The sequence below is a fragment of the Myotis myotis genome, unplaced genomic scaffold, assembly GCF_014108235.1.
Source record: "Myotis myotis isolate mMyoMyo1 unplaced genomic scaffold, mMyoMyo1.p scaffold_m19_p_12, whole genome shotgun sequence".
NCBI classification, from domain to species: domain Eukaryota; kingdom Metazoa; phylum Chordata; class Mammalia; order Chiroptera; family Vespertilionidae; genus Myotis; species Myotis myotis.
Window position 1 is genome coordinate 25,967,338 of NW_023416316.1, and position 15,666 is coordinate 25,983,003.

General features: G+C 51.2%; 1 protein-coding gene across 7 annotated transcripts in view; it reads left to right on the top strand.

Moving 5' to 3' along the window:
- SHB (SH2 domain containing adaptor protein B) overlaps positions 1-15,666 on the top strand; it is a 127,020-nt gene that overhangs the window by 72,091 nt on the left and 39,263 nt on the right. For all 7 annotated transcript variants that reach the window (XR_004971220.1, XR_004971219.1, XR_004971218.1 and 4 more), the window contains exon 3: positions 8,072-8,287. Coding sequence is in view for 4 of the 7 variants with exons in the window: in XM_036330316.1 (XP_036186209.1) it covers positions 8,072-8,287 (216 nt within the window). In the remaining 3 variants the exon portion in view is untranslated. The remainder of the gene's footprint in view (positions 1-8,071; positions 8,288-15,666) is intronic.

A 15,666-nucleotide genomic window follows, 5' to 3' on the forward strand; every position in this document is an offset into this window, starting at 1 on the left:
CTCCCGCCGCACTCAAGGCCTTCCATAGCACAGCTCTACTTTGCTGTTCTAGCCACTTCCCAGCTCTTCTTCCTCATAAGCAATGGGCACAAAGCAACTCAAACTATTTGATTTTCTGCCTGGGCCTGCTGTGTGCTGTCTGACACCAGGCAGATCCCTAGGCTTCCCTGGCCCTTGAGGGCCCTCCTTGCACTAGTACCTAAGATTCTGTGAGGCCACCTCCTTCCTAAAGTTTTTCAAACTCCCAAGGACTGCATTTGTTTTCTTCCTCCACCCAGCTGCCACTGTCTGTACCACTTAAGGGTGCTTGGGGCCAGTCAGAACTGGTGAACCCAGCCGAGCCTCTGAACCTGTCTGAGCCTCAGTTTCTGCGATGTAAAACTCAGTCCCACTTGCCTTGCTAGGAATGATACACTGCCTGTGCCCAAGACGGTGCCTGGCACCAGCAGGTTTCAGTAACTTGTAATTGTTATTAACTCAGTGTTTATAGATGTTCGGCCCCGATTCTCCTGCTAAACCAGGAGACCTTTGGGGAAGGGGGTGCGGGGGGAAGCCTCGTCTAACACCCTGAGAGTGCTCAGCACTCTAGCACACAGTAGGGGCTCAGTGGATGTTTGAGAAAGCAAAGCAGGCAGGCTCCCGCTGGATCTTACAGTTGGTATAGAATTGGAAGGCTGTCTCCTGGGGAAGTGGCTGCTCCAATGGAGACTCGTGTATGCGCTGCCTGGGAGCAGCCAGGATCCTGGAGCAGCCAGTTCGCCTCAGTGAGTCTCCACAGGGGATGGCGACAGAACTCGGGCCTGCACCGCTCAGGCCCCCATCCCCGCACGCGAAGGCCGTCACGGGAAGAGTGCAGAGCGATGGGCAGGGCTGAAGGACGCAGCTGTCACCGCAGAGAGTGCCCGCGAGCTCTGCGAAGAGGCCCGCATGGCTTTTTAAATCCGAGGAAATCATGTTCGGTGTCATCCGGTGTGCAGGCTTATCTCCCTTCTGGGCCACAGAACAAGGCGGCTCCAGGGGCGACCCTGCCACTGTACAGATGACCGAGGGAAGGGAGCACACCAGGCTCCTGACTCAGACCCCGGCCAGTGCCAGGCCCGCTCTGCTCCTGACGGGACCATTGTTTCTGTTCCACACCCCGCTTCCGCAGAGCTCGCCCTCTGTTTCTTGGGTGTTTCTCTGCACGCCTGGAAAAGAGATGGTAAGAGAACTCCAATTAGTCAGTCTCCTGGCTTCGGGACAGCTCCGGAAACCAGACTAGATAGAGGAGGAGGGGCCTCCCGCTTGTGTCATGCTGGGTTTGTCTCCAGGCGTTGATTCCCTGCCGCCCTGCCCTGCCCTCGCTGGCCCACAGCGTCCACCCAGGAGGTCTCCTGCTGCCACCTCGGCCTCCGGCCTCCAAGGGACACCTGCATCCAGGCATCCGTTGAAGCACCCTGGTCCGGAGGGTCTTTCTCCAGGAGCTTTTGAACAGTTCCGAAGGGGAGAGCGTCCCATCTCCGCTTTGATGTGGCGCCCTGGAACTTGGCGGGGTTTCGATTGCGTGTCTAATTAGAAACAGCCGCCGCCACTGCTGAGGAGCCCCTCTCTGAGTCTGCAGCGCTGGGTGTGCTTTTTCGCACCCGACCCGCCTGGAATAGATGCCCCTGCTTCCAGGTTAAAAACAAGACAGTCCGAGAAAAAGCTGTCGGGAAGCATCTAGGAAAGGCAGGAGTTAGAGGACTTGGGCCTCCTCTCTGCCACTTTCTTCTCATCCCCAGGCTTCAGTTTGCCCATCTGTAAAATGTAGACTCCTGGTCACTGAGATCTCCCTTGTGTGTTTCGTGTTGTGCACAAGACTTGATCCAAGGCAGGGTTCCCACGTGGAGGCGTGAGATTGCCAAATCAGCAGCTAACATGGGAAGTTGTGGATCCAGAAATGGAAGTACTAGTAGTTCTGAGGTTGGTATTGAAACCCAATGCAGGTTGGCCTGTCGGATTTCAGTAAGCAGGCCTTTGTAGCTCTGGGGACATAGGGCAATCGCAGAGGAGGAGGGGTCTTGGAGGGTGTCCCTAGGAAACCCCAGTGGTGGCAACTGGGACAGTCACTCCTGGAGCATTCTGTCCTCAACACTGAATGCGAATCATAACTTATAACATCCTTCTAAGGTGGGTGCTGAGGTAGCCACCTCGAGCGATGAGGAAATTGGGGCAGCTCGGCCCAGTCCCCACTGGGGCCAGGATTCAGGCCCAAGCAGTCTGGCAGGACCAGTGTTTTCAGCCATCACACTTGCTGTTGAACCTGTTGCTCACCTTCCCCCGGGCCTTGCCTCCCTCCAGGTGGCTGGTGCAGGGCAGACCCAGTCAGGGGTGGGTGTGTTGTCCTAGTAATGTCACCCTAGACCTCTGAGTCTTCAAAGCTGTGTGGGAGAAGTCTCATGGCACAGCCAGCACGCCCTCCCTCGCTGAGGAGAGGTTTCATAGGCTGAGAGGTGCTGACCTCCGTGGGCCACACGTCCCTCTGAGTTCTGCCACCCTGTGATTTGGGATCTGGTATGGATTCCCAGACGAGCCCAGCTGGGAAAATTAGAGGTGAGGGGCCTGCAGGCCAGCGTCTATCATTTCCAGCTAGGCTCCTACACGTCTGTGCCAGCCTCTCCCCGCCCAGCTCCGCCCTGCCCAGAGGTTCTAGGGCACCTCTCCTTCGACACTCCTGGAGGTGCCATCCTGAGGCATTCAGGGCCATTCAGAACCCACTTCCACCTGCCTCCAGCTTCCCCTTTCTTTCTTTTTTTATTATTTTTTTCTTTTTTAATATATATTTTATTGATTTTTTACAGAGAGGAAGGGAGAGAGATAGAGAGTTAGAAACATCGATGAGAGAGAAACATCGATCAGCTGCCTCCTGCACATCTCCTACTGGGGATATGCCCGCAACCCAGGTACATGCCCTTGACCGGAATCGAACCTGGGACCTTTCAATCCGCAGGCCGACGCTCTATCCACTGAGCCAAACCGGTTTCGGCTCCAGCTTCCCCTTTCACTGGGCCCCCTGGATGACCCTCCTTCCCCATGTACACCTGTGCTCCCATCCCCTGTGCCTCCATCAGATGCTATTTTCTGTGCCACAACTTCATGTCTAAATCTCAAGGCCCTCCCCAGTTTCCCCGGCTGAATTGTAGTGCCCTGTCTGCTCCCTGATGAGGAGTCTTTATGTCAGGGGCTCCTTGATGGCCAGGACTGTGCCTCATTCGTCTCTGTCCAGCTCTGGTGTTGGTAGTGCCTGGCTGGGTGTGAGGATGGCTGGGTGCTCCCTGAGACTGAAGCCAAGCCCCGCCCTCCTTTTCCTGTTCCTGAAGGGAAGGTAAAGGGGTAACGAAAAGGTTTCTTTTCTTCCATCTTCTTACTAGTGAAAGTATTTACCATAAAGTGTGTTAGTGTATTTTTTCATTTACTTGTGGGTTCATCTACTTTCAAAATGTAGATTTGAGGCTGACTATAATAAAAAGAAATGTGTATACTGAGGCTATTATAATAATCAAAATCCATTTCGAAGGGCAAGAGAATCTACACAATATCTAAGCTAACATAGCTATTGAAGTTATCCATCTAAATAAACTATGAGCTTCCTGGCAGCCAAAGATAAAAGGGGTGGGAGGCACAGAGTTGATGAATGCTGGAGTGAAATGTAGCATATGGCTCATTGCTTGTGGGCTTGGGGAACTCTAAACCTTCGTCAAATCCACTCAGGAGGCTCCTGGTTTGCACCAAGCTCTGTCCTGGGCCCTCGCTCGGATAGTCCCCTGGCCCTTGCCTCTCCGTGGCCAGTCGGTCAGAGTACCTGCCTCACCTCCTGGCCCTGAGCCCTTGGTGAATGCACCCAGGGTCTCTTTCAGTTCTTCTGTTGTTCTTTCTCCATATGTAGTTCCACTTGTGAAAACCTTTCTACTCCAGAGGTCGAGAGAAATTCCCACTTTCTCAATTTAATGTTTCTGCTCCCTGCCTAAGAGGCATGAAATCACAGCCTGCCACCCACTATTTAAGGTCATTTTCCATTAATTTATAGATGGTGATGTCCAGATAACTTGTGACTTAAAACATATGGTCACCAGCTCCCCTATTAGATCAGCCTCTGGATCGTCACAGATCGGTCCAGGTAACAAGCAGGATGGACCTGGTCATTAGGCAGGAGACGTGGTGTCTGGTGAGCTGGCCTGGCGTGGTGGCCCTTGACTTCCTGGGGCTCTTGGCCAACCTCTCCTGGGACAGAAGATGCTCCCTAAATGGGCCTTTTCTCGGGGAAAAGGCAGCTGCTTCCAAAACACACAGCTCCTGTAAGCCCAGCCTGCTTAAAATTATATTTACCTTTATGTGTCCTCATCTTAATTACATTTTTTACTAGCATTTTTATTCATTATTTAAAACAACGTTCAAAAATAATTATGCAGTAATTCCTTCCTCTATACACAGTGGCTGTTTACCTTCCTGCCTCAGAGTTCCAGCCCCTTATTCATGTGTATCTGTACTTACAGCACCGCTGCCATCAGAGTTTAGGTATTATGGGATGCCGGTATTCAGCAATTCCTAAGCAAACAGTAGAGTTCCCGTTGGGCATGTTCACATTGTCCAGGACTTGTTTAGAAAGCCCATATTATGCGGTTTGCTCTCAACACATAAACAATCTTGTATTTTACTTTTTAACTTAGCATAATTTCATGCATGCTTTTCCATGTAGCTACATAATCTTCAGATTTATCATCTTAATGGCTGCTTAATATTTCCATCCAGTTAGCATGCCATAATTTACTTAACTGTTCCCTATTGTTGGAGCCTTAATGAAAATTTGAATTCACCATGTAAAACGGAGGAAGCTTGTTTTAATGATTACCATTATAACATCGCCTGCCCTAACTGCATGCCATTACTAACCCAGCTTTGTAAGGCACAGATGCTTTGGGAACAATAAATCCTGTGTGAGAGGTGTACTCACGAGGCCCTCTGATTTAATAGCTAATCTGTTCCCTGGCACGTGTTTTCCTTTTAGGTTGGTATTTATGTAGAATATCCATCTCTTCTGAATATTGCCTAATACTAAACTGTAACATGGCTGTCGGGGACTTTCAGAAATTAACTGGAATTGGGGGCAAATCTGGCTGTCAGCTGTCATTCATTTATCTCATCCAGATTCATTGAATATCTGTTTGCAACCAGGATTTGGGAGAGAGTAAGGGGCCCACAGAAATGCATCTGTGAATTGCTTTGTGGTGCTCAAGACCAAATGGTGATTCGCATGCAAAGTGCTTTGTAAACTGTAGTTTACCCAGTAGTGGCTGCTGGTCCTGCTTCTGAAATAGGATGAAGAAGAAAGGGGTTTTCCTGGGTCAGTGCCTATCAGCTGTGTTCCCGGTGTCCTCAGTGCTTGGAATTCTCCAAAGACAGGAGGCAAGTGCACTCCTTAGAAACCAGGGCGGGAGTGATACAGATGACAGTGACCCTACAAAGCAGGTCATGTCGCTTGTCTACAGTACTTTACAGTTGGTCTTCACCTTCAGCTGACCAGATTCTTTCTACCTTTTTTAAAAATATATATATTTTAGAGAGAGGAAGGGGGGATGAGAGAGAGAGAGAGAGAGAAGCATTGATGTGAGATAGAAGCATCGATCAGTTGCCTCCTGCACTGGCCCAACCAGGGATTAAATCTGCAACCTGGGTAAGTGCCTTGACTGGAATGTTGAACCCAACTTTTGGTGTACAGGATGATGCTCCAATTAACTGAGCTACACGACCCAGGGCCAGGCTGTACCTTCTATAGCTCTTCTCGTTTCCTCTTTTCCCCTCCCCTTCCCCCTACCCTCACTCCGCATGGAAAGGGAAGCATCATCCCCAAAACTAACAAATTTACTCACAATAAGTGTGCTTTGCCAAAGTATGGGACATGTGCTCAGAGGAGACAGGATTTTAGGTGGCCTGAGAACCATGTTGTAAGAAGGTTTTTTTCCTTTTCATTCTCTCTAAAAGGAGAAAGTGACAAAGAAACTGTCTTTCTGGGGCTTGCATCCCTGACAGCTGTCCAGCATCTGCTCATCTCCTGTTCAGCAAAGGGAAAGCATGCCTTGGGCCGGCCTCCCAGGGGGCAGTGGTACCTGGCTGGTCGATTTACTCCTCCTTCATTCTTTTTATGTTTATCAACTGTTTAGATGATGGTTTACTTTTTAAATATTATTTTCTCTAAAAAATGAATAAATAAGTATGGTAAATAATAACCTAGTTGGTACTCAAGCAATGGCAAACTTAGGACTAAATGAAGTTTGGGGAGTACTGCCCTAACGTTATGTAAGGTCCACACTGACGACCCCGGCACAGCCTCAGCTGGTTTCTGTCGTATCAGGGCCTGTACTCGGGCTAGGACGGCTGTCACCCCAAGAGCTGGCCTAAAAGCAGTGCTCTTGCTTGGAAGGGTGTCATCACTCGTGTGTTTTGTCAATTGCCCTTTAAGACACGTATGATTCTACGTATCTCTCTGCCATTGGAACTCTGATTTGGAGAATGTTTAAACAACTCACTCTCACGACCCTCACCCCTTTTGTGTCCAACCTCACCTCCACTCTCTCACCTCCTTGGACCCAGTACTCCAACAAAAGTGGGCAGTAAATAAATATACAATGGGATATTATTCTGCCTTAAAAAGAAATGAAATTCTGGCACATACTACAACATGGAAGAACCTTAAAACATTATGCTAAGTGAAATAAGCCAGGCACAGAAGGACAGATATCACAAGATTCTCCTTATGAGGTACCTAAAGTATCAAATGTACAGAGACCAAGGGCTGGGAGAGGGAGGAATGGGGAGCCATTGTTTAATGGTGCAGAGCTTCCATTTGGGAAGATGAACAAGTCCTGGAGATGGATGTGGTGGTGATGGTTGAATATACTTAATACCACTGAACTATACACTCAAAATGGTCAAAATGGCACATGTGCTATGTTTCACCAGGAAAGCAGGCAGGGAGCATTCTCCCCAGCCCCGCCGCCTTGGCTTGCCCTGGTCCTACCCCAGGGAATCCTGCCCTCTCCCATTTCCCACCTGTCAGAGCTGTCAGTTCAGATGTCTTCTGCTCCTGCCTCCACCCTCACAGGCCCCGCATGGAGCCCCTTCGCTGTAGTGTCATGGTGATTTGGGTCATTGTATCTCTTCTGGAACTGGTGCGTTTCCCAAGAGCAGCCTCTGCAGCAAACCCTCCCTTCGCTGTGTCCCGTGTGGGCCCTACACACAGTGGGTGTTGATCGGAGCAGGGAAAGTATCTCTGTTTGACTCAGAACCAGCTGACTGTGGCATCCTTGCATCCCTCTTTGGCCCCCACTGGCCTCTCGGGAATGAGGTAGCCCCTCAGTCCACACGGGAGCCCGTGCTGGCACCCTCCCCACGAGACTAAGAGCTTCCCTTCCTTAATCAGAAGTGGGATGGACACCGGCTCTCACATCCCTCAGAGGTGCTCAGTGTGTTAGGAGGCAGGCAGGCTCTGGGGGAGGTGGGAATGCTGGGAAGGAGCCACTTCGCAGGGGAGAAAAACGGTGACCCAGGCTCCCTGGGGAGGCTTGTTGGGTCTTTTAAAATGAATATACAAGCTGGGTGAAAACTTGAGGATCGTTCCGTTATTCAGACGGGGAATGAAAGTGCCAAGAATGGAGAACCGTCCTATTGGGGGAGGCTCCACTGGTCTGTAAAGCGAGGGGGTGAGAGCTCTGTGCTCTGGGCTGGTGTGAGAACACACCTGGAACATCATGTGCACGTCGGGGCCATGCCCTTGAGACTGCAGTGAACCTGCGGATGGAGGCGGTGAGCCTTCTACCTCTCTCATCAGGCCTGAGAGCCTGAGATCTTTGTGAGGAAACCTTGCCGGGGAAAGCAGAGATGCTGCCTTCAAGGGGTGGGAGGAGCAATTGAATGCAGAAAAGGGGGCTGTTCCTGTGCGGTCATCACCTCCTTGGCTGGTGGCTCTGAACCCCTGTGGGTGTCACCTGGCAGATCCCAGGTGAGGAAGTGTGTGTTTCAATTCCATGACACCTCTGCTTCCTTTTTTTGCCTGCAGAATTTCAGAGGCAAGAAAGTGTCCGGTCCCAGCACAAAGGCATCCAGTTGTATGACACCCCTTACGAACCCGAGGGCCAAAGCATCGACTCGGACTCAGAGAGCGCAGTCAGCCCCCGACTGCGGGAGAGCAAGCTGCCCCAGGATGACGACAGGCCTGCTGATGAGTACGACCAGCCATGGGAGTGGAACCGGGTCACCATCCCAGCTCTGGCAGGTAAGGAGCCAGTGGCCCTGCTCAGAGGCGGCACTGACCCACGCTGGACACTCGTCTTTGGTAAAGGGAGTCAGTGCGCTGTCCCTGCCTGCTCAGATAAGCCAAGGGCTGCATTGGGTCATCCAGTTGGGCTGTCCTTGCTTCTAGTTCAGCTGAGCCCCTCGAAAATGAGAGTCCTGGAGGGGAGGGAGGCCAGGCCAAGAGGAAATCCTGGGTCTCAGTTCCAGTCTCCCCAGTCTTCATGGAAGCCCCAGCTAATCTCATTGTCTGACCCTGTCTCAGTCCTGTCCGTAATGCTCTAAGGCACTGAAGCCAAGATCTGACTTCAGAAGGAACTTTCTTAGAAACTAAAACAAAACCAATCTGCGTTGTGTCTCCTGTTGGGCCTGAGGGAACCCAGTGCCACACCTAGTTGTACAGCTTGCTAGTCCTGTATGCGGCCAGGGCTGCTGCGTTTCCAGTCCTGGCTTTAACATGGACCAGTTCACAGAGCAAGGCCTTGGGCACATCCTGGCCTTAGGGCTGGCCTGCCCCCTGGCCAAGAGCCCCTGGACTGACTCAGGTGCCTCCCTTCCGCCCCACTCAGACTGGTTTCAGCCTTTTGGAAAACAGTCTGCCACATGCCTCAAGGTCTTGAGCTTGTTCATTCCCTTCGATTCTAATTCCAGTCCTTGGGATCCATGCCTAGGTTATGATCTAAAATTCAGAAAAGGCATTGCTCATGGGCCTGAAAGATGAGGAACAACCTGAATGTCCAGCCGCTAGGGGCTGATCGAATGGAATATTGTGCAGCTGCTAAAAAGTGCTCTTTACAGAGAGTTTATGACAACCGAGTGAAATGCTCCAGTTCGATGTAAGAGGTGACAAGCCAGACGCAAAAAAAAGAAAAGAAACTTATGTGCCGGGGTCCAACCCCAGCAGGTCCAGGGGTTCCCAAAGGCGTAGACAGAGTCGGCGAAGAAGGAAGGACACGGAGACAGTGTTCAGTTGATCAGCAGCCTAGCCCGGATCTGCAGCCAGGATCTCCAGCCAAGTTCTGGTCTGGATCTCCAGAGAGGTTCTGCTGTTTGTCTTGTTACATCCGTATTTATACCAGTTGATTTTAATCCTGTCAATTTCTATTACAAAGGTTAGGGCGTTTCTTATCTCCATTCCAGGGAGTAAAGATTATGTAGCTTAAGCATGATTGTTTGTAGTTAAAGTGATTAACTACCCGCCTGGCACTTAGTTAAGGAGTTTCATCCCCTCCCTAACTTCAGGGAAAAATCCCTACCTGGGGAAACAACATTTCTCGGAGAGGTGACCTTGGTTAAAACACACAGTGCTAAGGGGAGCAAACATATTAAGAACAGTATGCTATATACGCCAGGTCCCTTGAAACATATGCTGTGCAGATGTTTCTATCCTGCAGCAACTGTGTCAAGCAGCAAGGATGGACCGGCTTCCGGCACTTATGCATTTAAAAATTTAAGCATGTGAAAAAGAGACATTGAATTGAATGACTAATTCTTACCACATTGAAGGTCATAAAGAGAGAGTTTTTATTTTTAATTTCTTTTAAATCTCTATTGCTTGGACTTTCCTTTTTTCATGCACAACTAGACCCTTCCTCCCTTTTTGGGCCCCAACAGTGAGGCTCCCATTCCAATGCCCTTAATGAAGTTCAGGCTGTTCCAGCACATACTGTTCACAGTTCCCTGGACGTACCACTGTGCACATCCTGTCCCTTCTGCCTATGTATGCCTTTCTTACCTGGAAAAATCCCGGGAATTCTTTGGGGCCCAGCTCAAACGTCGCCATCTCTGTGAGCCTTCCCTGGTGCAGCCACTCATCCCATGGGCTTCCTTTCTGCCTCTCAGGCCTGGCAAGCTTCCTGCACTCATCCCTGGTGGACATTCCTCTCACTATGTAGAGTTTGTTCTGTAGGTGCTGGTCTCGCCCGCCAGGCTGTGAGCACTTGGCTGAGCCAGTGGTGAGGTAGTCGTGTGGCTGAAGGTCCTTGGTCATCTCAGGTCTCCTTCCTTCCCCCGGCACAAGGGAATCCAAAGACTGTCCCTGTGCCCTAGCATAGCTGATGAGAGGCGAGGTTCCTCCTGCATCTGAGAGGAGCTAGAAGGAGCCAGTGCTGTCCGAGAACTTGCTCTTTGCAAACACCAGTTTGATTAAAGGGCTAAATTAGCTTATGTGACAACTCTTCCAGATACCAAGGGCCGGTGGCATGAACTAGCACTGCAGACAGGTGTGGAGTCTCACCCGTCCCCTCCCCTGACTGAGCACATGCAGGTCGCTCGGAGCTGTGCTGCCTTTGATGCTCTAGTCTAGTCTGGCGCCTCGCTGCTCCAAATGTGGCCCCTGGACCAGCGGCTAGTGAGAATTGTAAGGTCTTGGGTCCCATCCCAGACCTGCAGAGTCAGAACCTGTTCTAACAAGACTGCTAGGGGATTCCTGTGCACGTTCAAGTGAAAAGCACTTGCCCTCTCGGACATCATCTCTTCTGAAGGCTCCCAGGCCAGCACGGGCCCACTACCACCCAGCAGTGGTTTTAGAATGTCCGTGCATTTAGTTTTTCACAAAGGATCACAAGGCTTCTGAGTAAGTTTCTGAGCCACAGAAACTTACAAACCCAACTTCCACCTGGATTTGGTTTATGTCACTGAGTTGTATCACAAGTGCTATAGGACGATGGGAGACAGGCTGAGATCACGCCGCTGTCTGCGACTCTTGGAGTCGCTTATCTCTGTGTGAACGGCTCTGGAGCGTGTCCGATAGTGCTTTTCCCAAGAAGCTTTTGGCTCAGGTCTGATTCCTGGGGCACCGGAGGAAGCTGTTCCCTTGGGCTGGAGGGACTGTGAGCGGGGCCTTCAGTCATGGCTGGGTCCCTCCCCGTGTCTGTGCACCGAGCCTGTCTGGTGCAGCGTTGGTAAGTGAGGAGCACCTCCTGTTTTCAGCCCAGAGTGGAGACGGAGTGCGAGTAGATGGGCCACCTATCAGGTAATGAGGATGAGTTGTAGCAGCTCGACTGTCTCGATTACTAAAGTGCTGCCATGGTCCCATTTGTAAACCCAGAAGTGTGGCTGCTCAGGAGTGAAGGATAATGTTCCCGCCTAGGTGAGCAGTGCGTGTGTGTGTGTGTGTGTGTGTGTGTGTGTGTGTGTGTGAGAGAGAGAGAGAGAGAGAGAGGGTGGGGGTGGGGGGGAGAGAGCAAGTCATTGGTGTAGTCAGGGAGCAAGGCAGTGCTTGGCTAGGCCCTATCTCCTTTATTACAAACCTATTCAAAATGCTCCTCACAGCTTTTCTGGGCTCTCGGGGGCTCTGTGATGGGTCGTGGCAACCTGGGGTACAGGATCCTTAGCTGGGGAACATCTGTGAGGGATAACGTTGCCTGGACAAAATCATCACCATCTCTTTCTATGCCTTGTATTCTCTGATTCTGCATGTGTAGCCTGGATGAGGACACCTGGGCAGGGAACCTGGTAGTGTTCTCAAATTTCCAAAGGGTGTTCAGTGTGAGGTCCCCAAAAGGCAAAGCTGGGCCCACCAAGGAAGAGACATATGGACTTAGGGTCCAGGTGAGGAGTAAGGATTTCAGTCACACCTGAACGTATGTAACAAGCTTCCCCTTGCTGGGAACTTTTGAGCAAAAGCTCAGCTGAGACAGGGTCGATGCCGGGGCTTTGTCAGCCGTGAGAGGCCCGCCTGTGTCACCTCCAGGGATGCCGCCATGCTGTGCCCCTCAGGACCCCAGCGTGCTGGTCAGAGCCCAGGGTAAGGCAAGGCCTCTGAGTCATCTCCATGATTAGTCTGTGAAGCAGAAGAGCTCCTTCCTGCAAATTCCAACTCCTGCTTTGCATTCGTGAAGAGACACTTCTCCGAGGGGACTTTGGCGTCTCCACAGAAGGAGCCCTCTGGGCCAGAAGCTCCAGACCAGCCTTTGTGGAAGCAGAGCCTTCCTGTCTCAGCCGGGCTCTGGCGGCTGCAGCCTTGGGGAGGCTCCATTACCACTCCCAGTTCTCGTGAAAACAGCTACTGCAGGGTGTGAGGCGGTCCTAGCTTCTTAGCACAGACAGTCTTCTCTTCTCGCAGAATTCTGTGAGTGAGAAATGCCACAAGCTCACAAAAGCCCTGGGCCTTCATTGCCTGCTCTCCCTCCAGGAAATTGTGTGGCCTCAGCCAGAACCCCACCCCCAACTTCGACTGCCCAGCGGGTCCCCTTCCACTTGGGTGACCTTTGTTGATCCCAGCCCCCAGGACAGATGCCCTGCCAGGTTTCACCCACAGGCTGCAGCCTGCCATCCACAGAGCGGTGGTGTGGCTCCCATCAACCTGCCAGCTCCCTTCCCACCCGGCAGAGACACCTGCCTTCAGAGCGGGCTGGACGCAGTTCCCAGCCTGCTTCACTCACCGCCTGGGAGTCTTTACAGCAGGAGTGGGGAACTTTTCTCTGCCAAGGGCCATTTGGATATCTATAATGTCATTCCCGGGCCATACAAAATTAGCAACTTAAAAATTAGCCTGCTATATTTGGTCAAGCATTTAATTAACTCACCCCTAATGCCTTGGCAGGGCCAGACCAAATGATTTCTTGTGCCTTATACAGTCTGCAGGCCCAATGTTCCCCACCCCTACTTTACAGCAACAAATTGTGAGACTGGCAGGTGGGTCTAGAAATGGCTTTCCTGCCCACCCCAGACACGGCTCTGGGCCCACATGGGACTCTTTGGCGCTCCCTGCCTGGTGTGGGGTAGGATGAGCAGCCTGGGGCAATTCCACATCGTCTCAGGGTGGCGCTGGTTGATGTGGAGGATCTGACCAGTCCCTGGGCTGTGGCACAGATCATCAGATGGACAAAGGGAGCCTGCACCGGAGGTGGCTACACAGGGAGGGGCCCAGGAGCTGGGTGGATAATCTGGAGAAGCAGACCAAGCTCAGGGTGGCACAGATACGGTGTCACCACATATCCAAGTAGCAACTGGGAGGACAGGGATTGAACTTCTCCTGGAAGCATCTGCTCCCTCATCTGGAAACGTGCCCGCTGCAGAGGGTCCTGGTGAGGCTTAAAGGGCACTGCATCAGGAAAGTGCTGGCATTCACTCAGCACTTTCTGTGGGCATTATCCCATTTAGTTCTCACAGCTACTTTCTAGGAGATTAGTTTCCGCCTTTTACAGGTAAGGAAACTGAGGTGCAGAGAGAAGAAATGACTTGCCCAGGGGCCATAGCTAGTCAGCCACCGAGATGGGATTTAAACCTGCAAATTCCAACTCCAGTGCCCAAGCCCTAAGCCAGTTGATGTCTGGGCTCCCTGCTGCTATCCAAGATGCTGCATAAAATATGGTCGGAGCCCTCACCCTCCCAGAGCCCCCAGGAAATGTCACGTGCCTTTCACCACCCTTGCACCAATTTACCCTTTTGTTTGCAGCTGGTAGGATACATCCTGGGGGGCGTGGGGGGTGTTCCCACTTGGAATGGTTCCCACTGAAGATGCTGTAGGAGCCCAAGTTCTGGAGGTTTGAGCCTGCATGGGAGTGACGAGAGCCATCCCACGGTTTGGTCATGCTCTGCCGCCACTCAGCACAGGGAGGGCCCTCGTACCACGGCTTCTCACTCCCTCTTGTCCAGCTAAGGAAACTGAGGCCTAAAGAGGGGATAGGAACTGCTTGAGACCTCTGAGCAGAGCCAGTCAGGCCACACTCAGATGATGGGTCAGCATTTCCTTTTCATCCAGTGAGTAAATTAAAAGCTATATCCTTCATGGGATTTGCAATCACCTCTGAGAAGCAGGTGGTCAGAGTGTTTCCTTGAGGAGCCAGGCACAGAAGGGTGTGTAAATGCACCCTCAAGAGCAGTTAGAGAACCGTCATTTCATTTGCAACTCACCGACTGAAGGTTTGTCTCTGTTGAAGCTACTTTTCAGGCAATGTCCTGGGTTCAGCGAGTGACGGGGCTGCCTCCCAGCAAAGACAGAAGATAGACCTATGACTCCTGCTGAACTTCGTTGTTTAGGGTACTTGTCTTATCTTCCCCACTAGCTCCTTGGTGGGTTTCTCTACCCTAGAAAACTCAGGACAGTGTCTTGCACATCTGGAGTCAATGGGGCAGTAGAAGGAGTCAGACAATCCTATGTTCACATGCAGCCCCACCGTCTGTGGGACCTCAGACAGATTCTGCAATCTCCTGAGTCCTAGTTTCCCCATCTATAAAATGGGGATAGTCACAACCCTTGCCAGGCTGGATCTCTGTGATAAGAAGGGGAAAGATCTGAATGAACAGACTTGGTAAGCCCTAAAGGATCACACATGAGAGAATGGTTAGTGTTCAGGGAAGGCTTGCTGTATTACATAAAATTTAATTTAATATTAAAACAGTACTACTGCATAAAGAGGTAGTTAGAGGGCACAGAGGACCCATTTACGAAGCTCATTCCCACTTATGCCTGGCAATGAGATGCATAGATGGCGTGGAAAGCAATGTTTCTGTAGAAAATCCTAAATTTCAACTCCAGCAATAGTTCTAACCATGAGCCACTTGGGTCTTCCATTCTTTATTCACTGTTTCCTGGGTGTGACAAAATGGATTAGTTGGCTTGCCCAGAGCATTCGTCAGAATCACCTGGAGGAAGCATTAAACAGATTTCTGGGTTCTACTCCCAGAGTTCCTAGTTCAGTAGGTTCTAGGTTGAGGCCTGAGAGTTTGCGATTCTAACAAGGTCCCAGGTGCTGCTGATGCTGCTGATCTGGGGACCTTACTTTGAGAACCTAGAACATACTGGGTACATACTGTGTTAGGTGCTGGGGTCAGAGTGGAGTTAGGAGGGGAGGTCACAGCTTGGCTTGGCTGGTAGCAATGCCACCTACTCCAGGAAGCTTTCCTGACATGACCAGTCCCTTTCCCACCCCTCTGTGTTCCTACCACATCCTAGATGGGTGTGCATTGGTTTATTCTGGAACAGACAGATACACACCTGTAACTGTCAGCTTGGAGGACAGGGGGAGGCGCTAATGCTCTGTTGTTCACCTCTTAGCCAGGCACCCTCTTAAGTTCTGACACCTTCCCAGCCTCATCAAGTGAGGCTAAAAGGGCAAAGAAAAGGAAAGTAAGATCCCAGGTATGTCTGTTTCCTAGATAATTGTGAGTCATCTCTGAGCCAGCTCAGTTGGCTGATATAAAAGAATCCTATTAAGGTAAGTGGGGGAGGGCGGTGAGGAAGGACAGAATAGTAACACTTAGTGAGCACCAATTATGAAGCTGGCAAGGGTTAACACTAGGAAGCCATGTAACGTGGGTGTGGTTTCATTGTCATTACACAGATGACAAGGCTCTGAGAGGGTGAGCAGCTGGCCCACAGTCACACAGCTAATGCACTCGGGTTGGCCTGACTGC